Source organism: Anser brachyrhynchus (assembly GCF_964034855.1).
Source record: "Anser brachyrhynchus genome assembly, chromosome: 7".
Taxonomy (NCBI): Eukaryota; Metazoa; Chordata; class Aves; order Anseriformes; family Anatidae; genus Anser; species Anser brachyrhynchus.
In genome coordinates, this window is record NC_137701.1 from 32,010,213 (window position 1) to 32,037,076 (window position 26,864).

Consider the following 26,864-nt stretch of genomic DNA (forward strand, 5'->3'; position numbering starts at 1 on the left):
CCTCGAAGAGATGCCGGGAGCTCAGTTACGAGGGAGAGGATGGGAGCTTTGGGGCTGGGGCGCAATGAATGGGGGGGGGGACAGGGGAGGGGAAGGGAGGGGGAAGGAAGGGGGACGGGGGGGGGAACCCCCCGATATTTAAAGCAAGAAGAAGCCCTCTCCATGGGGCAAAACCCCTCGGGCTGCGGGTTGGGGATGGGTTGGGGACGCTCGGCACCTCGACCCCCAGCCTGGGCAGGACCCCCCCCACCTCCCCCAGGCGGGGTCCGGGGGCTGCAGGGGGGGGCCCAGCGGTGCCCTGTGCGGCAGCCTGGCGGGGTGGTGGTGGCGAAGGGTGACCGACGGCAGCAGGAGGAGGAGGAGGAGGAGGAGGAGGAGGACACGGGCAGGACCGCGCGGGGGTGGCGCCGGGCGCGTCCCCGCCCCGCGTGACGCCGGCACGGAAACGGCTCGGGGCCGCCATGGAGTTCCCGGAGCTGGGGGAGCACTGCTCCTGGGGGCCCTGCCAGCGCCTGGGTGAGGGCCGGGGGCGGAAGGAGGGGCGGAGGGGAAGGGGGGGGAACGGAGGGGAAGGGGGGGGGGGAGCGGTGCCCGCTGAGCGTCCCCGTCCCTCGCCCCCCGCCCCAGATTTCCTGCCCCTCAAGTGCGACGCCTGCCAGCAGATCTTCTGCACCGACCACGTCGCCTACGCCCAGCACGCCTGCACCTCCGCCTACAAGAAGGTGAGCACGAAGGGAGGGGTCCTTCCTTCCCCCCGACCCCCCCCCCATGGACCAAAGGAACACCCGGAGGGCTGCGGGGCTCTGCCCAGCTCCCCCCCCCTCCCCGACACCCCGACACCCCGCAAACGTGGGGCGAGGCGGCGGGACGTGCCCGCCCGCCCGCGGCTTCGCGGCCCCGACGCCTTGTCTCGCGCCGCCCGCAGGACGTGCAGGTCCCCGTGTGCCCGCTCTGCAACACGCCGGTGCCCGCGAGGCGAGGGGAGATGCCCGACGTGGTGGTGGGCGAGCACATCGACCGCCACTGCAAGGCCGACCCCGCGCAGCGCAAGCGCAAGGTGGGAGCCCGAGGGCGGCGGGGGTGGGAGGGCTTCGCGGGGGCGATTTCGGGGCTGGGATAGCCCTTTTGGGGGGGGGGGGGGGCGGCACGGCATCCCCGTGGGGCTGGAGGAAAGGCGAGCAGCCCGCCGCTGCTCGAGGTGCGGGGGGCAATTTGCTGCCCTTCTCGCCAGGGAGAGCCGGCCCTGGTGCTGCCGTGGGGCTCTGCGAGTCTCCTGGTGCTGCTCCGTGCTCGCAGCGACCCTTGTCCGTAAGGAGCGAAGCGTTAGTGCGTGCTAACAAAGTGCCTGTGCAAAGCCCCTAGCGGGAGACGGGCCCCAGGGCCCCCCGAAACGCGGCACCGGTGGCGAGGGACGGCCCCGTGCGTCCCTCCTCACCGCCGCCACCGCTGCTTGCAGATCTTCACCAACAAGTGCTTGAAGCCCGGCTGCAAGCAGAAGGAGATGATGAAGGTGATCTGCGAGCAGTGCCACAGGAACTACTGCCTGAAGCACCGGCACCCCCTGGACCACGACTGCAGCGGGGCCGGGCACTCGCTCTCCAAAGCTGGGTGAGGGCCTGGGCACGGCAGGGCTGGTGGGGTGACAGAGAAGAAACCAAGCTCCTCCTGCCCCTGGCCCCTTCTCTGGGACTGCTGCGTGCTCACACCCTGTGTCCTGCAGCTAAATACCCACCGCCAGGGGTGGCTGGGAGGAAGAGGGTGCCGGGGAGGCCTCTCACTCACCCGGCATCCTCGCCCTGGGTGCTCAGCGCCCGGGGGCGCCCCGTGATGGCGGAGCGCTCGCTCACAGGCCCGCTCTCTGCCCTAGGCACGCCGCGCTCGCTAGGGCCCAGGCGTCCTCCTCCAAAGCAGTGACCCCGCCAAGCAGCGGAGCCGCCCGGCCCGCAGACAGCCCCTCCGCCAGGTAGGTCTGGTGGCGACCCCACTCGGCGTTGGCTCCCCGTGGGACGCAGGAGCTGCTCCCCGCTCCCTGTGCCCGCTCGTGCCGGCGCTCCCCCGGCGGTGACCCGGCTTCTCCCCTGTTTGTAGAGCGGCCGCGTCCCAGACCCCCAGCACCTCCCCGCCGGCTGCCGTGCTGCAGAACGGACTGGTGAGTGGGCTGGCCTGGGCTTTTTTGGGGGGGGTTTGGGGGGGTTCCTGCTCCCTGCGCTGGCGGCAGGGGCAGAGCGCGGCTGCTGACGGGGCGGGCTTTGTTTCAGAGCGAGGAGGAAGCGCTGCAGCGGGCTCTGGAGCTGTCCCTGGCGGAGTCAGCACAGGGCTCAGCGCAGCCGCCCAGGTACGGCCGGGGACGCGCGGTGCCGGACCCTGAGTCACGGGGCTGGGGCTGGGGGGGTGACGATGACCCTGCGTGGTTAGGGGGGGGGGCACAGGGACGAGTCCAGAGCCGTCGCTGAGCTGTGCTCTGTGCCACGGGTGCTGGGGGGGGGATGGCGAGGGGCGGCATGGGGTGGGACGCGCTCGTGACCGCCTGTCAGCGATGAGCACGGCGAGTCCTGGGGCACGCCGCTTGGTGCTGCCCCCCGGGGGGGGCACGAGGCCCACGCTGCTCCGCTGCCCCCACAGCACGCAGGAGGAGGAGGACCTGGCGCTGGCCCAGGCGCTGTCGGCAAGCGAAGCCGAGTACCAGCAGCTGCAGCGGCAGGTGAGCGTGGCCGATCCTGGGACACCCCCCACACACACCACCCCCCCCGAACACCCTCCAGGTTCTGCTCCTGGGGGCTCGAGCCCTGCCCGTGCCCCTTGCAGGCCGGAGGAAGACGCCCGTGCTGCCTCCCTCACCCCGCGCTCCTTCCCCTCCCAGGCGCACGGCTCGAAGCCGTCCAACTGCAGCATGTCGTAGGCACGCGCCCGTGCGCCCGCGGAGGCGGCGGCGTCCTGCTGGGGCACGCACGAGGGACAGACAGCCGTGGCCCCCCACGGGGATGCCGTCAGGGCATCCTGGACGTCCTGGCACCATCTCATCTCCCCGGGGGCTGTCGGCCAGCCACCAAACGCACACGGACATCTCAGCCCCGCGTGCAGGGGGTGCGGCAAACCCCTGGTGCTCCCGCGGAGGTGCAGGCTGGGGGGGGGCGAGCCCGAGCGCACGCTGGCCGAAGCGAGCAGCGGTGCACGGAGGGTGCTGAGCCCGCAGCTGGTGTCCTGTCACCGCTGGGGGTGTGGGGAGAGGGCAGGGCTGGCCTGGGGGGGGCTCCCCCCCCTCTCCAGCCATGCTGCAGGTCATCCCCTCCTCGGGAGCAGCAGCACGCAGCTAGGGCTGGAGCACGGCACCCTCAATCCCTGCGGGCAGGAGCTGATCCCCGGGTTGGGGTCGTGTCCTGCCAGCCCCCTGGGGGAGGTCGGTGCTGCCCCGTGCTGCTTTCTCGCCGGCTCTCTCAGGTTTCCCTGCTGGACCTGCTCCCGCCCGTGTGGATGTGCCTGGTTCTGCGGGGCTGGGCACCCGGCAGCAGCGCCTTCCCCGGGGCTGGAGCTGGGTTGGGGGGGCGGGCTGGAGGAGTGCTGAAACGTGTCAAAGTGCTGCTTGGGAGAAAATAAAGGCATAGCACAAGGTGCAGAGTGGCTGTGCGGGAGCAGCGGGTTGGTGCTGGGGCTGCGGGCTCGGAGTTGCGAGCTTGGGGGGGGTGGATGGGGGCACAACGGGGGGGTGGCAGCACGGGGGGGGACAAAGCGGGCACCGGCTGCACTGCTCCTTGCTTCCTTTGGCAGCGAGCAGCCCTTGGTGCTGGCGGGATGGGGACAGGGACAGGTTGCTGGACTGAGCCCCGTGGCAGAGCTGCTGGTGACCCCCCCAATCCCCCTCCCTGCCCGCAGCGCAGCCCCCTGCCCCGGGGGGCCCTGCAGGCACCCTGCCCAGAGCACGCAGGCACGGAGCTGGGAGGGACCTGGTTTAAGGAGCTACACAACAGCAAACCAAACGCGTACAAACGCAGCGGAGTGTCCAAGCCAGTCCCTGCCGCTCCTGGCGCACACGCGGAGCCGCAGCTGGCAGCGGGGGTCCCCCGGCACCACGGGTGCCCGAGCCCTGGTTCGGAGTCACAGCGGAGCCCCCGGCCGTGCTCACGGCCCCTTCTTGCCGCCGGGGGGCTTCTCGGTGCGCCGCTCCTTGCTCTCGCCCTCGTCCCCAGCCTGCTGCTGCTGCAGCCACATGCTGGCGTACACGCCGCCCTTCTGCAGCAGCTCCTCGTGCCTGCGGGGACAGCGGGGGGGCTGCAGGCTCCCGAGCTGGCCCCAGAGCCGGGGTCCCCGTGGGCAGGCGGCGCCGAGCCCCTCCGGCCCCCTCGCTCACCTCCCACGCTCTGCAATCCGCCCGTCCTTGAGCACCAGGATCTGGTCTGCGCCCACCACGGTGGAGAGCCTGCAGGGAGAGGCAGGGCCTTGCTGCGGCAGGGCTCGATCTGGCAAAAAGGGGCTTGCACGGCGCGAGGAGCTGCTGTCCCGGGGGGGCGAGGGAAGTCCCTGCTCCTCCTGAGCCAGCCCAAGGGCCCTTGGCGATGCCCCAAGCTGGCCAGGAAAAGCATCCGAGCTCTGGGAAGTGCTGCTCCGGAGGATGCCGCGGCGAGGCTGCGGGGCTTGCCCTTCCCCGTGCCCTCCAAAATCCTGCCACCCCACTGCAGGAGGGCTTTGTGAGCTGGATCAGCCCCTTCCGCCCGTCCCTACCTGTGTGCCACGACGATGCTGGTGCGGTGGGCGCAGACCTTGGCCAGGGAGGCCTGGATGTTCCTCTCGGTCTCCGTGTCCAGCGCGGAGGTGGCCTGGGGGAGAGGGAGGGGGCTATGGGAGGCAGCCCGCCGCAGAGGGGCTGCTGCAGGAGGGGGGGGCTTTGCCGTTACCTCGTCCAGCAGGATGATGCGCGGGCCCTTCAGGATGGTGCGTGCGATGGCCACGCGCTGCTTCTCCCCCCCGCTCAGCTTCAGCCCCCGCTCCCCCACCTGGGTGTTGTACCCTGCAGGCACGAGGGCAGGAAGGAACTGTGGTGGTCCCCTCCGAGACAGGGACAGGGCCCAGAGGGACGGCGGGGAGAGGCAAAGCACGGCCAGCAGCGCCCACCCCGTGAGCTGCAAGGGCGTGGAAGCGGGGAAGGGGCTGCGGGGTCTCACCGTCGGGGAAGGAAAGGATGCGGTCATGGATGTCGGCAGCCCGGGCTGCCTCCTGCACCTCCTCGTCGGTGGCCAGGATGCGCCCGTAGCGGATGTTGTTGGCGATGGTGTCGTTGAAGAGCACCGTGTCCTGGGGCACCACCCCGATGTGAGTGCGCAGCGACGCCTGCTTCACCTGGGGAGGTTGCGGGGAGGTCGGGGGGGGTGAGGGCTCAGCCAGACCTTCGCCCCCCCCCCCGTGCCCCACTGCCCCCTTCCCACCCTGCCCTCAGCCCTGCAGTGCTCAGAGGGACCTCACCTGGGAGATGTCCTGCCCGTCGATGCGGATGCAGCCACCCCGCACGTCGTAGAAGCGGAAGAGCAGGCGGATGACGGTGCTCTTCCCCGAGCCCGAAGGTCCCACCTGCGCTCAAAGGATTTGGGGACACCAGAGACACACCCCCCCCCCGCCGCTGCTGGACACAAGGGGCTGAGCGAGGAAGGACTGTCCCGGTTTGAGGCCAGTCCTTCACACCCCATCCCTGCCACCCCCTCGTCCCCCCATCCCACACCCACAGTCCTGCTCTCACCAGGGCCAGGGTCTGCCCAGGCATCACGGAGAAGGAGACGTCCTGCAAGATTTCCTTCCTGGGAGAGGGAGCAGGGTTCAGGGCCACCTCCCGAACCCCACGTCCCCGTGCCAGGTCCCATTGCTGGGCTCATCCAGCACCCCGTACCCGTCCACGTAGCTGAAGTGCACGTTCTCAAACTCGATGCGCCCGGCCTCCAGGCGCAGGTCTCCGGCGTTCACCGCGTCCTTCACCTGCCGTGCAGAGAGACGTGGCCTCAGCGCCAGCCTCGGCACCGGGGGCCGTGCCAGGGAGCGGGCTCAGGAAGGAGGCCCCCACCTCCTGCTCCTCGTGGAAGAGCTCGAACATGTTCTCCATGTCCACGAAGGAGTTCTGGATCATCCTGGAAGCGGGGGGCAAAGAGCAGAGGGAAGGGTTTGGGGAGCACACCCTGACCCAGGCGCTCCCGGGGATGGGGCAGCACTACCTGTAGTAGGTCCCGAACCAGTTGAGCGGTGTGTAGAGCTGGATGATGTAGGTGCCGAAGAGGACAAAGTCCCCCACCTGGAAGGGCCGGGGGGAGACGTGCCCGTCACCCCCCAGCAGCAGGACCCCCTCCCCAGGCAGGGGCGGCCCCAGCCTCACCTGCAGCTTGTTCTCGGTGACAAAGTAGGCGCAGAGCAGCGACCCCGCCAGCAGCCCCAGGCCGATGACCAGGTTCTGGGTCTGGTTGAGGAGGCCCAGCGAGGCGCTGACCTTCCACTCGGACAGCTGCAAGAGGCGAGGTCCTCCCTGAGCCCCTCCGAACCACGGCAAGGCCCCGCCAGCTGCCCGCAAGGCCCGGCTCCTTCGCCTCCAAGCCGGTGCTGAGCGCCCCGTACCTGGTACTTGACGATGGCGTCGTTGAAGCGGTTCACCTCGTAGCTCTCGGCGTTGTAGTACTTCACCTGCGGGATGCAGAGCCGGGCTCAGCACCCTGCCCAGCGCCGGGCGGGGATGCTCGGCGCCCACCCTCGCCCCTCCGCCGTCACCGTCTCGAAGTTGAGGAGCGAGTCCACGGCGCGGGACTTGGCCTCGTTGTCCCGCGTGTTCATGTCCCGCCGGTACTTGGTCCTCCACTCGGTGATGAAGATGGTCAGAGCTGCGGGGGGAAGGGGCTGTGTCGGTGGCGGGTGCCCGCAGCCCCGGCAGCTCAGCGCCCCGCTTCCCGACCGCGCTCACTCAGGTAGAGGCTCATGCACACGAAGATGATGAGGCCGAACCAGGCGCTGAAGACGGAGGTGAAATAAACGATGCCGATGACGATGTCCGTGACGGTGGGGACGATGCTGAAGACGATGTAGCTGCGGGGGACAGGGGGAACATCGCACGAGGCCGGTCGGCGGGGTGAGCCCAGCCGCTGCCGCGGGCTTGCTCTGACCTGAGCAGGCTGTTGATGCTGCTGGTGCCGCGGTCCACGCTGCGCAGGACCTCGCCGGTGCGGCGGCCTAGGTGCCAGCGCAGGGACAAGCCGTGCAGGTGGGCGAAGAGCTGCACCTGCACCTGCCGGTTGGTGAACTGCTGCACCCACACCCACAGGAAGGTGCGCAGGTTGCTCACGAAGCCGGTGGAGCCTGCGGGGGGCCAACAGGGAGGTCGGCAGGGATCGGGTCCCCCCCGCGGTGTCCCCAGCCAGGGGGAACGTGCCCCACGCCGTCTCTCCCCAGCACCCCGTCCTTCCCCCGGGTCCTTACCAGCACCTCCTCCCTGCAGGAACTTCAGCCCCACGTAGATGCAGACGGTCCAGGCCAGGGTGTGCCAGGGAGCACCCTCCGTCAGCTCGTTCACTGGGGAGATGGCGGCACGTGTCGGGGCAGGGAGCACCGCTGGGTGCCCCACGGGAACCAGCCCCAGCACCCAGCTCCAGCCCCAGGACGCTGCTCCTGCCAGGTCCCTGCACCCTCCCAGGTCACTTGTGTCCCCCCCCAGCACTTGGTGAAGCAGCGGGCTGCCGTCCCGAAATGCAGCATCCCCTGGGGTGTGCCAGAGGAGCAGTGTGACGGCCGAGGTGGGGACTCAAAGGACCTCACACCTTCGGGATGTGGCAGCAAGCACATCTCCGGGCACAGCGTCCCGGGGCTGGGCAGCCAGCACAGGCAGGAGAGGAGCACTGGGAAAAGTCCCCAGAGAAATTCCTCTGCCCCCTGCCACCCGGCAGGACACGGGGGGCTCATTCCCAGAGCATGCAGGCTCTCAGGGGCCAACCGCAGCCCCCCCAGCCTTGGCTCTCCCAGGCCTCCTCGCTGTGGGGACAGGGCGTCCCTGAGCCAGGACACCCATCCCCGGGCACCTCACCGATGTTCTTGTAGTAGATGGGGACGAAGACGTTGATGGCCCGCTCCAGGCCCATGAGCGCCATGCAGAAGAGCACCAGCCCCTGCAGCAGGCGGTTGCCTTTAGGCCACATGTACTGCGCCAGCAGCCGCAGCTTCCTCCGAAAATCCTTCCAAGTGGAGGTGCTCCTGCCCGCGTCCTGCAGCAGCGGCTGGGGGAGCGCAGAGAGAGAGGGGTCACCGGCAAGAAAACCAGCCCCGACCTCCTGGGGTCCCCGCTCCGTCCTCCCAGCACGCAGGGAGCTCACACGGCCCTAAGCCACGCTCCCCCCAGCTCCTGAAGATGCCGGTCCCGGGGGGAGGCGGGTCTCTGTTCCGTCCTCAGCCTCTTCCCCAGCAGAGGGGTGCCCCGGGACTCACCTGGCTGTTCTCCACGTCCCGCTCCTCCTCGTTCACCAGCAGCATGTAGGGCTTGTGGGGCAGCCCCGGCGCCTTCATGCCCAGGACGAAGAGCAGGAACGTGCAGATGTAACGCAGCAGCCAGAGGCCGAACTGCACCTGGGTGGAGAAGGCTCAGCGCCGCAGCCTGCCCTCAGCACGGCCCGGCCGGATTCGAGATGGGCGTGAGCCGGGAGAGGCGAGGACCAGGGGCGGAGAGGAGCGGGAGCAAGGGCTGAGATGCGCGGGTGCAACGTGGAAGCGTGCACGCCCCGGGCGTGAAGCAGCCACGTGCCGGGAGCATGGCGGTGCCGTGCACGACACCCGCCCCCAGCACCGCGCCGCTGCAGCCCCCCAGCGAGGTGCCCCGGCCCCCTTCCCTGCCCACCTACCTTCTGGCCGGTGTCCTCCAGCGCCCACCACCACAGCGGGCTCCTCCAGCACACCAGCGTCAGGTTCTCGGCGGCGAAGGCCAGCGCCCAGAAGAGGAGGAGGACGGTGCCGTGGCCCCGCGTGCGGTCGTGCGCCAGCACCCGCGTGTGCTCCAGCTGCAGGAGGGCCACGGCGCAGCCCCAGCTGAGGGCCCAGAGGCAGGCGTGCAGCACCATGTACCCGTAGAGCCTCCCGGGGCCCCCCACTTGCCACAGCAGCCCCCCGAAGGGCTGCAGGGCCAGCAGCAGGGACAGCAGGACCTGGCCTCGGTAGAGGGGCGAGCGAGGGATGTATTTGGGCTCCATGGCGCGGCCGAAGCGGACGTAGCAGGCGTACTGCAGGGCGCCCAGCAGCAGGCAGACGCTGAGCAGCACGGCGGGCACCAGCGTGAAGAAGAAGCAGGGCTGGAAGCCCTGCTGCACCCACGCCTGCGCCACCGAGCTGTTGCCCTCGCAGTAGCCCCCCAGCAGCCCCATCCTCGCCGCTCGGGGGCTGCGGAGAGACGGGGAACGGGGGTCTCAGGGGTGCGGATGGATGCCGCGAGGGACCCGCGGCGTGCCCGGGGCTGGACGGAGCCCCGGCAGGGCTGGCGGTGCCGGGGCGCCCCGGGGGATCACACCCGGGCTGTGGCCGCGCCGTGCCGCCCCCTGCCCCACGCCGTGCCCGCTCCCGGCCCCCCGCTGCCAGCCCGCGACCCCCGCCCCCCCCCCCCACACCCCGAGCAGCCGCCGCCGCCCCCCCCCGGCCCGGCTCCGGTCACCTGCCCCCGGCCGCCGCCGCCTCCCGGTGTCCCTCCCGGTGCCGCTGCCTCCGCCAGGCCCTGGCGCCGCCCCGCCGCCGCTCCCCGCCCCGCCGGGCCCTCCCCTCCCCTCGCCTTCCCTCCCTTCTTCCCCTCCCCTCGGCCCGGCCCCCCCCTTATCGCCGCGGGCAGCCCGGCCCTGGGGCCGCAGATAGCCCCCAGGCGGAGGTCGGGCAGGACGGGGCGCGGCGCTCACCCCCCCCCCCCCCCGGCGCAGACGGGGATAGATATAAATAAATAAATTTATATTTAGCTCCTTCCAGCCGCCGCCTGGCCCCCGGCCCGCTCGGGCTGGCAGCGAGCCGCTGCGTGCCCGGTGCTTCTTGGCTCCCACGGGAGGCCCCGCACACCTCCAGGCTCCCCGTGCCCCCTGCCACCCCAAAAGCACCCCCACAAAGGGACCCCCCAGCCCGGACCCCACTGCCGCCCAGCATCCCCCCGAGGGAATCGCCGGTCCCTGGGCAAAACAAGCCCTGGTGCTCCTGCCACGGGGGGCTGGCCCCCCCTTTGCAGCCCCCGTGCTGTCACAGCAGGGTGACAGGGACTCTCCACCAGCCCCCCGCGGACCACCTCGCCACCCCCCGCATCCGCACCGGCTCGTGCGGCCTCCTCGGGGCGCGAACAGAGACACGGAGGCGGATGATACACCCCGTCTTTATTCGATGGCTAGGCAGCTGTACAGCGAGGGCGCGGGGCCGCCCGGGCATCCCCGTGCCCACGGGGCTGAGGAAGAGTGGCTCGCCATGCACACGGGACACGGACGACACAAGCACAACATGCGGCGAGGACTCCTGGCCGGCCTCTCCCTCCCGCTGGCCCGGGGAAAGGCACGGACTTTCCCCCCCCCCGCCCCGAAGACGCAGCCAGCCTCCACCTGCCCAGCCTAGAAACCAGCGGCAACCATGCCAGGAAACCCAGACGCGGCGTCCCGCAGGCCTCGGGGCTGGGCTTGCCTTCAAGGACACCCGTGCTCACCCTTCCTCCAGAAGCTCGCCCGTGAAATCCCTGCCGGCCCACCCACCAGCTGCCGCTGGTCCCCTCCGTCCCCTCCGTGCCCAGAGGGAGCCCAGGCGGCACGGGCAGCAGCTGGAAAGCTTGGGTTGGTGAGAACCACCCCTGGTTGCTCCCGAGCTTGGCGGAGATCCCCATCACTCACAAGTCCCCGGGGTGCAGGGAAGCCCAGGGTTCAAGGAGGAGCCCCGCTCGCCGCCTCCGCCCCGTCCTCAGCAGCGCGAGCAGCAGCCGGCTCAGCACCCTGCGCCTGGCCCGGGCTCAAAGGGCACGGGGCAATGACCTGGCAGGGGAAGAAAGGTCACCCCGTGCGCCCCAGGGATGGGAGAGGAGGGCCCGCAGCGCTGGTGCCGGGCATGGCAAAAGCAAGGCAGCCCTGCGGGAGGCGAGGGGGGTGAGGGAGGGTGGAAGCAAAGCCTGGCAGTGGGGGAGCCGAGATGCGGATCCTCACAAGCTGCCACTGGAAGAGAGGCAAGGGAAACCAGAATGATCTCGGGAAGGCCTTGGCCAAGGTCACGCTGCACAGCCAGGACCCTGATACCCTCCTCCACCCCCCCAGGGCTGGGTTAGGGTTTGCCTCTCCCTTCTAGGTTCAGGGCACCCTTTCTTTCCACCCGAGGCACTAGCCAGCTGCTTTGCATGTGGTCTCCAAAGCAGCTGAAGCCACGCTGCAAGCAAAAGGATTGCCTCGGGAAGGAAGGAAGGAGCCAGGAGCCCCTGGGGGAGAAGCGAGACACACTGAAGCCTTTGTTTGGGCAGGAGGGAAGGCCGGATACCACAGAAATGGCCGCATCAGGAAAACAGACCCATCACAGAGCGGGCGTAGGGGGAAAGGAATCGATACACAGAGCACAAGACCTCCACCGTGGGCTCCGAGCAGCCTGCGTGCACTCCTGGGTAACACCGGGCTGCACCACGCCAGGGGCTCTTTGGCACTGCGAGAGGGCCTGTGAGCAGCCCACATCCCACGGGCGCTGCGCAGGGCAGAAGGTGCCACCCTAGCCCCCCAGGACAGGGCAGGGAAGGACAGCAGAGAGCCAGGACTGCCACCCCAAGGTCCCCTCCTTGTGCGCCTGTGCCAGGGCAGCTGTCACGGGAGCCAGGGAGGAGCTGCAGCATCCCCGCACCCCGGAGCTGTTCCCACCAGCTCTAGATCCCAGCCCGACACGCATGGCAGCAGCTGGGGGCATCCTCCTGCAGGGTGCTGGGGCAGCACACGTCTGCGCACAGAGACGGGTGGGTGACTGCCCCGCTGCTGTCCTGCTCCACCTGGAGGGGTGCGACGTTGGTCCTCTCTGGGAGGGGGAACGAGGCGCCGGGCACCTCCCCGGGCTGCAGGCAGGGCAGGTGTGGTGCCAGCACCGCTGCAGGCTGCGCTAGACCCCTTCGACAGCTCCTGCTGCAGTCAGCTGTCCCCAGGGGACACCAGCTCCCTGCCTTCATTTCGGAGGCAGCTCCCCGTGGACGGCTGGAGCTGGTGCCTTCTCCCATCTCCGCCAACAGCAGCCGCTGCCGCCACCTCCACGCCTGTCACTGCTCGTCCCGTCCCGTCTGCTGTCACAGGCTCTGCAGCGATCCTCCGGCGCAGACGACACAGATGTGAACACAGACACAGGTATGTACTCACACACGCATTCACCCCACAAGAGTCAGAGTGGCGTTGGCTTGACACACGGCTGGACACAAGGCGCCACCGCAAAGCCGCTGGCCCGGCAGTTTTGTCTCTTCGGCAATTGATGGCAACAGAACGGAGCCCACGACCACCCCGTCCCCTCGGGACAGGAGAAGAACCAGGCTGACGCCGCATCCTGCTGCCCAGACGGCCCCCAGTCTGCATCCCCCACGAGATCCCCAGTCTACAAGGCTATACCTGCAAGACAGAGAAGGGACGTGGCCCTTACTGGGACCAGCTGCCGGCACCCCCACCCGGCATCCAGGTGCGCGTTGCCCCTCTCAGCCGCAGCAGCCTTCACCCCTACCTTGTGGATCTGCGGTGGAAGCTCATCCTCCGAGCTCTCCTCTGGCACGGGCTCCGGGTGTCTCGCTGCCTGCCCGTCCTCAGCCCAGCCTCCTAGCGGGAGGCGGGAGAAGTGTGACGGGGCTCTGTGCACTGTGCCTGGGTCTGCAGGAGAGGCGAGGAGGGAGGTTAGCTAGCTGGGGGACTGTCAGTCTTCTGGGGCAAGCAGGTCGCTCGTGCCAATCCGCACAGGACACTGGTTGTGGGACTTTGGCCTGGAGATCAGCCCTCCCGCTCTGGCTCTCGTACCTGTGATGCCACCGTAGCGCCGCTGGAAGCCAGTCTGCAGCGTGGACGTCTCCTCGGCAGGCTGCCGCGGCGAGGAGAAGGGGTAGCTGGCAGAGCGAGGGATGGGGACGGGGGCACCCCGCTGAGCATCCAGCTCCTCATGGGTGCTCTCCCCGCTCTCGTCGCTCTCCCGCCGGTGCCAAGTGTGCCGCTCGGGCTCCAGCTGGGCGTGCTGCTTGTGGAGCTGCAGGGCCGAGACACGAGCAGGTCAACTACATGGGGAGAGCCCAAAATGCCCCCACGCGCCCTCTTCCCAGCAACGCAGCTCCGCTCACTCCAACCCCCCAAGGCAGGACACCCCAGTCCTGCCGGCCCTGGGCCCGCACCCCTCTGGCCAGCCCAGCTTCAGGCTGCTCACCTCGTGCATGTAGAGCGCGTGGAGACTCATCTCGGTGGAGGCATACTCTGAGAGAATCATGCTCTGCAGCTGACCCTCCCAGGCACTGCTCCCCGAGCTCACGGTCCTCGCATCAGCACTGCCACAGGAAACACGAGTGATGTTTGCCGCCCAGGTGGCCCCCAGCACCCCCCAGACCCCTCTCTGCTCTAACACCGGGCTCACAGACGTCCACTCCCGTGCTGGATAGGAACAGGACCTCTGCAGCATCTCCCCAGGTCCCCCGCTCCAGGAACACCATCACACCGTGCCACTGTGCTAGGGCACAGAGCTCATCAGCTTCTCACTGCCAGAGCAAGCAGCATTCAGCACCAGGGCAGGCCCTATTCCATCGTACCCTGCATCCCCAGGAAGGGATGCTCGGAGCTGCCTCTTCCCCACCAGGGGTTTCTCAACACTGTGGTTCCTACAGGAGAACACCAGAGCCCCAGCGCCGCCTCTCGGGGACAACATAAGCACCTGGGCCTAACTCTCCTTGTGAAGATGGCCCTTGCTGTCCCAAGCTACAAGCGCACACAGCGACCACGCACCTAGGACAACAAGGGGTGAAGGGATTTGCAAGGTCTGGCTTGGTCTTACCACCCCGTTCCAGCCTGCAGCTGGCAGCCGAGGCTGCCACACGCCCTTACCCAGAGGCCGTCATGGCACTGGCGCCCCGAGGCTGGGTGCCCTCTCCGTCCCTTCCTGCCGTCTGGAAGCCACTGGGGGGCTGCTGGGCAGACTGGAGCGGGGAGAAGGAGCGCAGGGCCGAGGCCACTTCGGAGAGGTGGCGAGAAGCCTGTCCGTCACGGCCCATGTGGAAGCCCAGCGCCGAGGAGCCCGCGATCACATTGGCAATCAGGCTGTGAGGCTGCAGAGTCAAAACGTAGAGAGAATCACTGCCCTGCGCAGACCTGGAGGCCTGATCCCCACCACCGAGAACTGACAACAGCACTCTTTAGCCCCTTCTCCCACCTCACAGGGCCCCCAACACCCAGCTGCCCTTCCCTGGAGAGCCTGAAGCAGTCCCAATGAGTGCTGATCCACCACGTTCGCATCTCTGGCTACAGCACAGCCAAGGGCAAAATTTGCCCAGAAGGTCTGGTTATTACAGCTTGTCAGCACGCAGCAAGCACCCTAAGAACACCCCACGTCCCCCCCCGATCCTAGGCACCTCCGACTCTGACTGCAGGGACTGGATGGAGCTGAAGAGGGCGTTTTCGGGGAGCACGGCCTGCTGGGCCAGTGCCACGCTGCTGTCACGGTGCACCCGCTCCTTGAGGAAGCCGATGAAGGCCGTGCTCTCGCGGGGTGGCTGCCACTTGGGGTTGGTGATGGCGAAGTGCATGAGGGACAGCTCCGTCTTGCCATCCTCCGCCTGCTGGTAAATGGAGGCCTCCGTCTTTCCTGCTGACATCCACTGTGGAGCACAGAGAGATAACGAGGGTCAGGACCTGCTTTATACCCGTGCCAAGCCCAGGAATCCCGCGGCCGGTCTGGGCAAAGCACGCAGCAACCAGCACAAGCTGGGCCACGGCTCCGTGCAGAAGGCGAGCGCCGTATCAAAAGCCCTGTGTTAGTTCAGCCCTTGCAGCCCACCTTCCACCTCCATCCCAGAATATACACGGGAACTCAAGAGATGAGGGCCAGTCACAAAAAACAGAGCTCCAACCCGCAGCAAGAGCAACTACAGCCAACAAATAACTTCTTAAAAGCTGCCTGCCACAGCGAGACCACCCCTCCCTTGTCCCTCTCACTAGGGAGTCCTTCCTGACGAGTAACCTACATTCCCAGGCACAGCAAAAAGACCGATCCTCTTTCACTCCCGCGTAGGTTTTGTACAAAGGGAAACTATCTCCCATCTCCCCTAGGCTCCTTGTCTCCTGGGCAAAAGCAGCCCAGCTTTTAAAAAGCAGTTCTCACACTTTGCAGATATCCAAGTATCCCTGTTCCTCTCTCATGAGGACACAGAACTCCTAGCCGTGCAGACAGACGAGGACATGAAGAAATGGCAAAGCCTGGTTCACGAAACACCAGGTTAATAGTCACAGCTGGGCCACAGGAGCCTTCTGGGGATGGGGACCTGTGCTGGCAACCCCAGACACAGAGGCATACGCAGGCAGCCAGGCTGCGGGCTGCCGAGAGCGCTGATTTACAGCCTTTTCTGTGCCTAAAGGACCAGATACGATGTGTGGGGCCCACACTGCCCTCCCGCCGCCCGCGGGACCTACCGCCGGGTGGCCATGCTGGCGCACGTCCATCTGGGCGAAGGAGCAGGTGTCGCCCACACCCACCACCTCCACGGTGAAGTTGCGGAAAAAGTCGACGATGTCCAAGGACTTGGGCCGCAGGCAGACGATGAGGATCAGGGGGGTAATGATGGGGCTCAGGAGCTCCTCCAGGATGAAGACCTGAGCACAAAGACGACGGGCTCAGCACAAGGTTGAGGATGTCAAGAAATCTGCCAGCCCCAAAGCCAGCTCCAGCCCATCTTCCGGGGCGGGGCGTCTCTGAGAAAGCTGCCTCCATCCTCTGCCAGCCCAGGGATGGGAGAGAGTTTCCATCCCAGCCCCTCGCGTGCCAGGCTCACCGCTTTGTACTGGAAGAGCTGGGCAAACTCGTCCCTGGTCTCATAGCGGTGGGCATTGCCCTGCCAGTGGTCAGGCATGTAGTGGATGTGCGCCAGGATGACTCGCAGCAGCTGCTCTGGGCAAAACACCAGGTGCTGGTCGGGGATGAAGGACCTGCAGGGCAGGAAAACGTCAGCGTTCCTGGAAGACCTCGTCCTGGGATGGCACAGCGACTGGCCCACATCGCAGCTTCACCTGTGGCCTTCACTCCAACCCAAACCCTCCTGCCAGCCCAGCCCTGGGGTGTCACTGTCCAGCTCCAGCAACACCCCCACATCATCACATCGTCCCTGAAGGCATCGCCACGGCCACTGCATCCCAGTTCCCCCTTCTCCTGCCTGCCCCGCTCTGACTCCCCAGCCGTGCCCTTCACTCACACAGACCCACGTCCACCTGTAACCTAGGAGCGCACCAAAACGCACGGGGTCAGCCTCGCTGCTCCCCACCGTGCCGCCAGCAGCAGCACGGGGGCAGCGGGGACCCACCTCACCTGCACACCGTGATGCCCACCCCGAGCAGGGTGACCGTGGTCAGGACGTGCTCGACAGCCAGCACGTCTTCGTCGTAGATGGTGAGCGCGATGAGCACCGCCAGGATGGAGCCAGCAAAGAAGGCCACGTTCTTGGCCACGATGGTGAGGAGCGGGGAGATGAAGCAGTTCATGTACTTGGAAGCTGGCTTGTAGCCTTTGCTGAGGCGCGAGTGCAGTTCGTGGTCCAGCTCGTTGAAGTGACGGAGGTAACAGCGGCCGTAGAGAGACCAGCAGCGGGCACCCAGGCTGCCCGGCTCCCGCTTCAGGATCTCCGTGTAGCTGAAGAAGGCGTAGAGGATCTGCCAGATGAGGATGAGAGGGCAGAGGAGGAAGTTGGCGATGCCAATCCAGAGGATGCGAGTGCTGAGCTTCTCGGCCAGCTCCAGGCGGTTCCCAGCCCGCTTGTACTCGGCCTTCAGGCTCCACTCGTTCTCGAAGAGAGAGCCAGGCCCCCAGAAGAAGATGAGCTCGAAGTTGTACTTGAGCCCCCGCGTGTAGAAGACGGTGTCTCCCAGCAGGGGCAGGCGGAAGCGGATGGGCAGCAGCGACTTGTTCACCATGGCCACCATGTAGTTCTTGAAGCGGAGGATGCGGTGGTAGATGTCCAGCTCTGTCAGCTCCTTCTTGTGGATGCAGATCTGGTGCTCCTTCTGGATCTGCACGATGCGGGCCTGCACCTCCTGCCAGGTGTAGTAGGGCAGGTTGGACTGGAAGGGGAAAGCAGCGAGGTTAGGGGCAGGCTGCGCCCGCTCGAACAGCGGATCCCAGCGCGCACCCCGGGGCGTGGATGAGCCACGTGCAACATCCCAGCATCAGGCACCTCTTCCTGCACTGCTTCAGCCTGCAGCAGTGAGCAAACCCCACGCCTTGCCCCAGTGCCCTTTCCCCCTCACTTAGTGGAGGTGGCTGTTTTCCAGCCACTCACGCACCAGCTGCCTGGGAGGCAGGAACACAGGCCCAGTCTCGTGTGGGTCCTCCCAGAGCTCACAGTCCTGTGTTTGGAGTCAGCAGCAAGGCACAGACAGGGAAAGGGACTCAACCAGCATCCCAGAGGGAGCCTGTGAAAAAGCTGGGGACAACCCAAGCCTCGTGGCTCCACCCCATCTTTCTCAAGACACGATCTCTCCTCAAAACACCCTTCAGTGTTGTCTGTCAGAGCAAGGACTCTGGACGAGGATGTACGTGCAAGCCTCAAAGCCCAGGTTTGACACACTGACCAGGGTGTCTTCAGCAACTAAGCAGCTCCAGGCCCCAGTTTCCCCATCAGTAAACAAGGAAGCTGATGCTCTCTACTTCCCGAGGAGGTCTGAGAATACCCTCACTTATGTCTCTTCTGCTGAAAGGCATCGCAGAAATGGCCATCGCAGAAGAACAAACATACTGGGTGGCAGATGGCAGAAGCTTGTGCCAACACAGAGAGGCAGGCTGGGCAGAGGGGTTAGCAGGCAGTAAGCTGGCTGCTGGAGAAGAAGCTGGAAGGGGAGCCATGCAGTCACGTAGACTGGGATGAAGCAGAGGGACAAGAGCCCAGCACAAGTCTCCTGAAGAAGCTGACCACAGAGAGGAGTGAAGGTGAGCTGATTCTCACCACGTGCCTCCCACTTCCCTCAACGGCACCACATGCTGCCCCTGTCCCAGCTACTTACCATGGGGATTCTGAGGGCATTGATGTAGAAAGAGTGAATCTCCCAGTAGCAGCAAATATTGTAAATAAATTTGACAAGCCGGTGGATCCAGAAAACTCCAGCTATCACCAGGATGCAGATGAGGAAGCTGTTTGCCTGGATTCTGCAAGCAGGAAGAGCACAGAGTGGGAGTCGAGCCCAGGGAAGGAGATCTCAGTACCTGAAAAAGCAAGAGCAGTGGCTAACGTGCCCTTGCTAGCGCCTACCTTGCACTGCAGACATTTGGAGGCAGGAAGGCATCTGGCAGAGTCACCTTAATGGGCTCACTTGGATGCTGGCTGTGATTTACTGCCTTGTTGGCAAAGAGGATGTCATAATCAACGCAGCTGATAAGAAAGGTGGTGAACGCCACCACGAAGATGAACTGCCTGTGGAGAAAGGGAGAAGCCGTGAGGGAATCACACTTCTGCCCCCGCAAAACGTGAAGCAGGCAGGACACAGGGTCACACGTCACGGAGATGCAGGGTCACGCACTCCCACAGCCACGGCAGCAGGAAAGCTCACAGGCAACAGCTCCCCAAAATGAACCGAAGGTTTCGGCATGGATAACTCTATCCAGGGGTGGACAAGATGACTGTAAAGGGAATCCTCCTGCCCACCCAACTGCAGTAACTATTCCCCAGCAGCTGTTACAGTCCAAACAGAGGGGCAGCCTGCACTTACATGAGCTCAAAGATCTCCCCGATGAGCATGCAGGTGAAGCCATTCTTCTGATGCAGGTTATAGACGTGAGCGCTACAGTCAAGGAGAACAGTCTGGAGACCCCTTTCCTCTGACCAAGGACGGAGAGGCTGCTGTCCCATGGGCAACCACAGGCTCTCAACCAAATCTCCATCACCTACAGGCCTCCCAGACCTCCTCAGCAGGGAGTTGGTTCCCTACTGGCATGGAAACACACGCTGCCGTGCTAAAGCTCCCCTTGGACGACAAGACCGGCCCCAATCCATACCCCTTCTTCCCCCACCCAGCCCTCAGAGAAGGATTATGTCCCAGCACACGGCACAAACTCAGCTGGCCCTCAGGAAAGCTCTCAGGTGCGGGACAACGCAGGGACAGGCAAAAACGCATCGAACACCCACAGACACGGAGGGTCTGCCACCCTACAGCCCCTATGGAGCCACGGGGCGTCCTGCGGGACGGGGCAGCCCCCACCCCGGCTCCAAACCACGCCAAGCCAAGCGTTCCGTCAGCACGGGCTGGGAAAGGATATCCGAGAGAAGAAGAGGTCCAGGTTCTCTATGTGGTGCCACGGAGCTGAGGGGAGAGAGACATGGTGAGAGAGCAAAGCGGCACAGCCCCGGTCCCCCCTGACCCCAAACCCCTACCCCCGGTCCCCCCTGACCCCACAGCAGCCCCACAGCCGCCCACCCCCGTCCCCTGCGGCCCCAAACCCCCACCCCCGTTCCCTCCGGCCCCCCGGCAAGCCCCCCACCCCCGTTCCCCCCGGTGCCGCCGTTCCCCCCGCCTCACACTTGGCTCCCTCAGGGACGTGCACCAGGAGGTCTCCGCCGCCGGGCGGGGACTCCGTGGAGGAGCTCTCCAGCCGCTGGTACTGCGTCTCCAGCTGGGCCATGGCCGGGACCTCCCCCCCCCCCACTCCTCCGCCGCCACCACCGGCCCCCTCCCCGGGCCCGCCCCGCGACTGACGGCCGCTCCGACCAGTGGATGGCGGCGGCGGGGGCCGAGCCCGGCGGCGGCCGGTAGGGGAGGAGAAGGATGTGACGGAGCGGGGCGGCGCTGCCGGCGGAGCGGGGCGGAGGCCGGGGCTTAGCGTGGCCGTCACCGGCGTGGGGGGGGACCCCGGAGGGACCGTCCCGGGAGGGTCCCGGGGGGGTCCCGGGAGGGTCCCGGGGGGGTCCTGAGGGGGTCCTGAGGGGGTCCTGAGGGGGTCCCGAGGGGGTCCCGGGGCGATGGCGGCGCCCCGCAGCCGCTCCGTTTTCCTCGCAGCCCAGGACGCCGCGCTCCTGCACGGGCTGTCCCTCGTCACCCGCTTCGCCGCGGCAGGGCACGGTGCGTGGGGCTCCCTGCGGGGGTCCCCGGTGTCCCGCTCCTGCCCGGCAGCCCGTAAAGGGTCCCGGAGCCCCTGGAGGCGCCGCACAGCCCCTTTTGTGGTTCTTTCAGGGCGAGCTGCTGCCAGCCCCGGCGAGGAGAAGGGCGGCGGGGTGCCCGAGGTGCCCGAGGGGATGTGGTGCTCAGCCTGCGCCCAGCGCTTCGGCAGCCGGGAGGAGCAGGTGAGGGGGGTCCGAGCGCCCCGCCGGGCTGGTGGGACGTGTCGGGTCTCTGGTGCGGGTGGGTGCTGCGGAGCACCGGGACCCTGCCGGCCGACCCCTCTTTTCCCAACAGATCGAGCACTACCGCCTCGACTGGCACCGCTTCAACCTGAAGCAGCGGCTCCTGGGGCGCCGGACGCTGCCGATGGAGGTGTTTGAGGAGAAAACCACCGCTGGTAAGGAATGGAGATGCCCCCCAGCAGGGCCCGGAGCCCGTCAGTGGCCTCTCTGGGGCTGTTCTGCCCAGGGGCGAAGCTTTCGGCTCGCTGTGCTGGTTCACAGCTCTGCTGTGCTGTCTTCGGGGGGCTTCCGGGGGCCCAGCACTGCTCCCGAGCCCTGCTGACTTGTCATGGCCAGGAGGTGGTCTACCTGAGCCCCTGCTGGTGTATATCTGGGGGTCCAGAGCCCCAGACGCCTATTTCCCCTGCCCACAGCCTCCTTGTGATATGTAGGGTATCGCACAAGACACGTTAGGGCTGTGGGCAGGTTCTTAGAGCCGAAGTTTTGGGGAGGCTGTTTGTTAATCTTTGTCCGGCTCAGCTGTCCTATCTTCTTTTCCTTGCAGGTGATATTTCCAGCATCTCAGGGTCTGATTCAGAGAGCTCTGATGCAAGCAGCGAGTCAGAACTGCAGCCCCCTGCCAGCAGCAGCCCCGGGACCCCCCAGCTGCCCCGCTCCCACAAGGTGCTGCTCCGCAACGCAAGCGGACAGCTCATCTCTGCCTACCGCTGCGTGCTGAGCACTGGGAAGGCAAGTCACAGTCCTGCTCGTTGGGAGAGGGAACGGAGAGAAGAGGGGGAGCTCTGGGGCGTAGATGCCTGCCTGAAAGTCCCTGGTGTCCCTTTACGGGAGGGGTGGGTTCTGGTGCCAGGTCAGAGCCCCAGGCTTGCTGTAGGATGCTCCCAGGAGTGTGTCTGGGGTTATGCATGTACCAGCAGGGGGGCTGGCCTCTGTCCTGGGGGACAGCAAGGTGATCCCATAGGTGCTAGCAGGAGTGTCTGTCTCAGGGTGGCAGTGAGGAGCCAGAGGAGTTGACAGCATCACTGCAGAGCCTCAGCACAAACACGTGCTGGGTTGTGCTGATGATGGGTGGCGGGCACTTCGCAGGAGCTGTGTTCCGGGGGTGAGTACAGGGGCACAGGGCTGGGGTTGCCCCTCTGGGCAGAGACAAGTGGGTCCGGGCGTTGAAGGGGCCCTTCCCTGAAGGCCAGCACCTCCTTACTCCTCCATCGCAGTGCTTACCACACCCTGGGCACCAGCAGCTCCTCCTCTTCTCTCGAGGGCTGGCTAACCCCAGTTGCACTGCGGGAGAAATGTTAATCTTTGGGGCCCCAGGGGGAAAACAACTTATCTTCCAGGGTCCCAGGGAGCAGCAGCTCTCCTCCTCTTTGTGCACAGGTCCCATTGCTTATTTCTGCCCCTCTCTGCAGCCCCCAGGTGCAGGAACACAAGACCTTCCACCGCTACACGGTGCGAGCCCGGCGGGGCACAGCCCAGAGCCTCCGGGACGCCCAGACCCCAGGGGCAGCACCCAGGTCGGCCGGAGCCTCCCTGCGGCGTTACAACGAGGCCGCGCTGCTCAAGGTGGGGGAGGACTGCAGCCCTGAGCTTTTGACAGAGAGAGGTGGTCGTGGCCAGCTCTGTGTGAGGGTGCTGCGCCACTGCCGGAGGTCGTGTGCGGGCTGTGAGCTCCACAAGGGGGGTCAGGGCCCAACTGGGGCTTCTCTGTCCTGGGTTTGTGCCTGTTCCAGAGCTGCCTATGCCCATGCTGCGTGCTTACGACCCCACGGTGCCTCCCCTTCCTACACAGGACATTCAGGACCTGCTGACAGCCTGGGCACATCACCTGAAGGAGGCTCAGCGCATCTTTCTCCGGGCCCCCCGTCACAACAGGGCGCTGCTCTTTGGCGGCAGGAACCCCCCGCTCAGCCAGGGCGACCCCCGCATCTGCCACATCCCCCTCAGCACCCGCAGGGCCACCCTGCGGGAGGTGCTGCGAGTTCACACCACGCTGGCCAGCCTGCAGGTGTACGGTGAGTCGGCCCGGCCCCGGTGCTCAGAGCAGCTGGGGTGCCGTGGTCCCTCGCGTGACCCCGTGTGCGTTACGGGGTGCTGCCCACGGGGTGGAGGTGCCAGCTCTCCTGCCCTCCGTCCCCGGGGACGCGGGGTGCACCCTGTCCAGGGAAGGACACGCCACTGGAGGACATTGTCGGGTCCCCCCGGAAAGGGTGGCAGAAGCGGCAGCGGACAGCCGAAACGGATCCCCTGCAAAAGGACGCGAGTGGTGAGTTGAGCTACAAAGGGTGACGTAGCTCTGAGCAAGCAGGGGAGTCTGGTGTTAGGGCCAACGGGTTTGCAACCCTGCAACGGGTCCTCTGCGGAGAGTGGCCTCGTGCTGGGCAGAAGGGGAAGGTGTGCCTGGCTGGGAATCCCAAATGATTCAAGCTCTGTGTGGGGCTTCAGCCCTTGTCCTTTCACCCCCCTCAGCCCCAGAGGATGAGGAAGAAGAGGAGGAAGAGAGCCCTGCAGGGGAACTGGAGACTGTGGAAGTGACTCTGGGGACCTTAGACCTCCGGGAGTTCGAAGTGATGCCCAAGCGAAACCGCAAACGGAGGAAGAAGAGGAACAAGAAAGTGGAGAATGGTGAGGGGGGAGAACTGTGCCTGGGGTGCAGGCCGGGCTGTGGCCCTTTCCCTCACCACTCTCTCCCTGTGCAGGGCCCCAAGCCGAAGAGACGGGATGCTCTGACACCCAGGGTGGGCAGCCAGGCCCGGAGCTGGTGGCAGAGCTGCAGGAAGAGGCTGGGGCTGAGCCCCTTCCCTGGGCTGGAGGTGAGGGGGGTCTGGAGCTGGGCACCTGCCCCGTGTGCTGGGGCCTTCGCAGCAGCACAAACAACAAGTTGTCGCGCTGGGTGCCGGGGTGGCTGTAGCGCAGCCACGTGCCTTCGAGTGAGCAGAGCAGCAACCATCCCAGCAGAAACAACACGGCTTGGATGGGATTTGAGAGCAGCAGGCGTCTGTGCTGACAGCAGGCCTGAGCTGTTGCAGGTCAGCAGCTGGCCAGTCCCCTGCAGAGAGTACAAGCTGATGGGAGAAGGGAAAGCACCCAGGGACACCAGGTCCATTCCCCCGGCTCCTGCTTTGCGAGGCAGGCAGCGCCTGGCTAAGCCAGGTGTATGGGGTCGGGGTAGGTCTCATCTCAGCAGAGAGCATGGCTGCTGTCAACGTCGCCGTGGTGCCCTGTCACAGATGCTGAAGGTGTGGGGATCCTGCAGTGCCCAAATCCAGCTGTCGGGATGATACGTTAAACAGCAACATGTTGGTTTTCTGGTCAGACCTGAGCACTGCTCTACCCTGGCAGCCAAACAGCCCTGTAGCATCAAACTCCTCTCCTGTTCCTCCCTCACAGGAGACCCTCAGACCCAGCTCCGCGATACCCTGTTCACAGCCTGCAAGACAGGGGATGTGGGGACACTACAGCACCTCCTTGGCGTGCCAGAGAACAGGGGCTCCCTGGAGGAAGGCAAGGACGGGAAGGATGCACAGCACCTGGATCTGCCTCACTCCTTGCTCAACCAGCCCTTGGACGAGCACGGCTTCACCCTGCTTCACGTGGCCGCGCGTGCGGGGAAGGCTGAGGCTGTGCGCCTGCTGCTGGAAGCTGGGGCCGACCCTGCGCTCAGGTATGGCCGCAGGGCACCCAGCGGTCCATGGGCACAGCCCCTGCTGGGGGAGCACGGCTACTCCTGTCCCTGCCACTAGAGGCTGATGCCAGCCTTGTCGGGCAGCCTGGTGTCTCCCAGCCAGGACGTCTGGGTTTATTTCTAGGCAGCTCAGAGGGCTGGGCTAAAATTGGCCTTCGCGGCGTCTTTTGAGATGAAAGGAGGAGAGGACGGGGGAAGATTGTGGTGTAGGGATATGCAGCCTTCCCCGTCTTGGCTGCAAGACGCTGGCCTGCTGTACCCGTTGGACACCTTCAGCGAGTCGCTGTGCTCACAGCCCAGTGAGCAATGGGCAAGGAGATTGCAGGGCTGAGCCGCTCTCCCTGATTTTGCAGAGACCGTCAGGAGAGGACCCCCTACTGTGTCTCTGCTGACAAACCGACCCGCAACACCTTCCGCAAATTCATGGTGGACCATCCAGACAAGTACGACTACAGCCGTGCCAAGGTGCGTGCCTGCCCTCACCCTCTGGGGGACCCAGAGCAAAGAGTCCTGTTCTTACCCACTCGTGCTTTTGCTCCCAGCTCCGTGGGAGCTGCTGACACTCACCCCAACCCGTGCTGTCCTCAGGTGCCAGGGCCCCTGACCCTGGAGATGGAGGCCAAAAAGCAGGAGAAAAAGCGGGCGCAGAAAGCCCAGCGGAAGCAGAGGGAGCAGGCGCAGCGGGAGGAGCGGCAGCGCTGGGAGCAGGAGGAGGGGGAGAAGCAGCGGTTTGCAGCCCTGTCCGACAGGGAGAAGGTGATGCCTGGCACAGAGAAGGGGATCCAGCCTGGCTGGGGCTGTGCTGATGCTGTGGGATCCAATGCAGCGGCTCTTGCGGGTCTGACCTATCTTCTCTGCTCCCCAGAGGGCCCTGGCTGCTGAGCGGAGGCTGGCTGAACAGAAGCAGGACGGTGGCACAACAATTTCCAACATCAGGTAACGGCCCAGGCAGCTTGGATGCCACGAGGTGGCAGGAGGAGGGTGGTTGCTGTCAGTCCTGGCCAGAAGTGCTCCCTCCAACCAGGCCCTGGCCCTTGCTTTTAGTATGATGTTAGTCATCACTGCAGACAAACTCCCCCTGTCAGCACAGCCGTGCCCTGCCCTTTTTGTTCCAGTTCCTATTTCCAGTCTAAAGCTATTCCTGTCCACTCTATTCCCAGTAGTGTTTTTATAAAAGCTCTCTCACTTTCTTCCCCTGCCCCCTAAAATATTTTATAGAAGACAGCTCGGTCTACCTGCAGCCAGATCTCTGGCAAGCCAGGCCCCCGGCCTCCCTTCTGCCCCTCTCTCACCCCACCTGCACTGTCCCTTCCCTTTGCCACCCCATCGGCTTGTGGGCAGCCAACCTTGCACGTGCTGATCTGGAGGGGGCTTAACAACCCCGTAAGGGGCCAAATTCCACCATGTTCAGCCTGCCTTGAGGTACCTTGTGGTATTTCCACAGAGCATTTCCTCCGCGGAGCATGCCCTGGCCAGGCCGCTAGGTAAACCCTGCGCCTGAGCACGCTGGCGCTGTAGGACTGCTCCTTCATATCTCAGTCCCTAGTTCAGCCACTAAATGTACCTCATCTGTCCCTCTGCTGTTCTTGCAAGCATCCCCTTCACTCAGGGGCCACCTCTGCTCTTCCCTGCAGTCGCTGCTGGCACTGCGGGGAGTCCCTGCTGGGCCGGATTCCCTTCCACTACCTCGACTTCTCCTTCTGTTCCACGGCCTGCCTGCAAACCCACCGGCGGGCCCGGGCTGGCCACACGTAAGGCTGGGGCCAGCTGCCATCTGCCAAGGACCAAGGTGGTGGAAACACAGCTGAGCACTGGCGTTGCATCGAAGGAGAGCCATGGAGCAGCGCTGGTCAGGGACGGAGCTGGTCACGTCACGCCGCAGCAGCTATGGCAGGAGTGGGCACCGCAGCGTGAGTGTTGCTCAAGGTGGGGACTCGGGGGACGTTACAGCAGGGAGGCCTGGCTGGGTTGCTGCACAGGGCCGGTGCTCTTTTGGGGCCTGGCCCCGGCCGGGCAGTCCTGCTGCCTGCTTTTCTCATGGCTACCTTGCAGCTGCTGCCTGTGGCCAGAGGACGGATGGGGTCCTGAGCCCTCGTGCCTGCAGGCACCCCCTAGGCTGTGCTTTACCCTTCCCTCTCCTAAATGCCACTGGATCTTGGCTGCATCATGTTGTTAGTAACTACCTCTTCTGCCTGCGTTGTCAATAAAGAGGTGCCTTGAACCCTGTGGTGAGTGTGTGAGGGAAACGATTTGGGTTGTGTTGTGGGATTAATGCAAAACACCCTGAGTCTGGGCTCCTTCCTCCCTAGTGCAGACCCCGTCTGGCCTCAGAGGGCAAGGTGGTCAGGGCTGTGCCTGCCCACGTTCTCCAGGAGCACATCCAGCACATCCCTGCCCTGCTGGTCACACGCAGCATGGTGTCTGCCCATCCCGCTCCAGCATCCCCTGCTACTCCTGCAGACACAGGGTCAGCGCTGCCTTCCCCGCACCCCAGTCCCACCGCCCCAAATGCTGCCAGCACAGCATCCCCCTGCCTTCTCCCCCCAAAGCCAGCCCAGGGCTGCCTGCTGCCCCCAAGGGGACATAAATGGGCCAGAGGGGTGCCCCTCAGGGGCTCAGTGGGGCTCTCAGCCTGGCCCCAAGGGCCTGGCCCAGCACGTCCCTCCC

General features: G+C 65.8%; 4 protein-coding genes across 6 annotated transcripts; 2 read left to right on the plus strand and 2 right to left on the minus strand.

Annotated features, from left to right (window-relative positions):
* The first annotated feature begins 177 nt into the window (after positions 1-177).
* On the plus strand, positions 178-3,607 carry ZFAND2B (zinc finger AN1-type containing 2B). The gene is made up of 9 exons (XM_080599779.1): positions 178-516; positions 628-722; positions 926-1,057; positions 1,457-1,608; positions 1,868-1,963; positions 2,089-2,149; positions 2,259-2,335; positions 2,623-2,701; positions 2,861-3,607. The coding sequence occupies exons 1-9, from the start codon at positions 462-464 to the stop codon at positions 2,897-2,899; spliced, it is 786 nt and encodes a 261-aa protein (XP_080455905.1). The 5' UTR covers positions 178-461; the 3' UTR covers positions 2,900-3,607.
* A 324-nt stretch (positions 3,608-3,931) lies between these two features.
* ABCB6 (ATP binding cassette subfamily B member 6 (LAN blood group)) lies at positions 3,932-9,749 on the minus strand. Its single transcript, XM_080599743.1, has 20 exons — positions 9,647-9,749; positions 8,847-9,378; positions 8,437-8,574; positions 8,039-8,228; positions 7,438-7,530; positions 7,125-7,317; positions 6,926-7,047; positions 6,736-6,845; positions 6,586-6,651; positions 6,350-6,475; positions 6,192-6,268; positions 6,044-6,107; positions 5,873-5,958; positions 5,726-5,783; positions 5,455-5,559; positions 5,157-5,331; positions 4,890-5,002; positions 4,717-4,811; positions 4,346-4,414; positions 3,932-4,246 (listed from the first exon to the last, which is right to left on the minus strand). Exons 2-20 carry the CDS (start codon positions 9,360-9,362, stop codon positions 4,117-4,119), a joined length of 2,526 nt encoding a protein of 841 aa, XP_080455869.1. The 5' UTR covers positions 9,363-9,378; positions 9,647-9,749; the 3' UTR covers positions 3,932-4,116.
* Positions 9,750-10,328: 579 nt separating this feature from the next.
* ATG9A (autophagy related 9A) lies at positions 10,329-19,908 on the minus strand. The gene is made up of 14 exons (XM_080600213.1): positions 19,695-19,908; positions 19,435-19,478; positions 18,888-18,952; positions 18,431-18,592; positions 18,186-18,327; positions 16,498-17,246; positions 15,968-16,121; positions 15,609-15,788; positions 14,552-14,797; positions 14,028-14,248; positions 13,360-13,477; positions 12,963-13,185; positions 12,676-12,818; positions 10,329-12,566 (listed from the first exon to the last, which is right to left on the minus strand). Exons 1-14 carry the CDS (start codon positions 19,795-19,797, stop codon positions 12,561-12,563), a joined length of 2,556 nt encoding a protein of 851 aa, XP_080456339.1. The 5' UTR covers positions 19,798-19,908; the 3' UTR covers positions 10,329-12,560.
* Positions 19,909-20,044: 136 nt separating this feature from the next.
* ANKZF1 (ankyrin repeat and zinc finger peptidyl tRNA hydrolase 1) lies at positions 20,045-26,418 on the plus strand. Of its 3 annotated transcripts, XR_013953731.1 has the most exons (16): positions 20,045-20,234; positions 20,346-20,455; positions 20,568-20,670; positions 21,060-21,244; positions 21,502-21,617; positions 21,925-22,078; positions 22,305-22,527; positions 22,677-22,778; positions 22,958-23,137; positions 23,212-23,325; positions 23,903-24,176; positions 24,551-24,662; positions 24,786-24,953; positions 25,063-25,133; positions 25,832-26,123; positions 26,250-26,418. XR_013953731.1 is itself a non-coding variant. In XM_080600247.1 (15 exons), the coding sequence occupies exons 1-15, from the start codon at positions 20,135-20,137 to the stop codon at positions 25,950-25,952; spliced, it is 2,133 nt and encodes a 710-aa protein (XP_080456373.1). In that variant the 5' UTR covers positions 20,045-20,134; the 3' UTR covers positions 25,953-26,418. The 3 variants fall into 3 exon arrangements, 2 of the variants coding, with proteins under 2 accessions (XP_080456373.1, XP_080456374.1); XM_080600247.1 differs by having other exon boundaries at positions 25,832-26,418; XM_080600248.1 differs by having other exon boundaries at positions 20,047-20,234; positions 22,982-23,137; positions 25,832-26,418.
* The last annotated feature ends 446 nt before the right edge of the window (positions 26,419-26,864 follow it).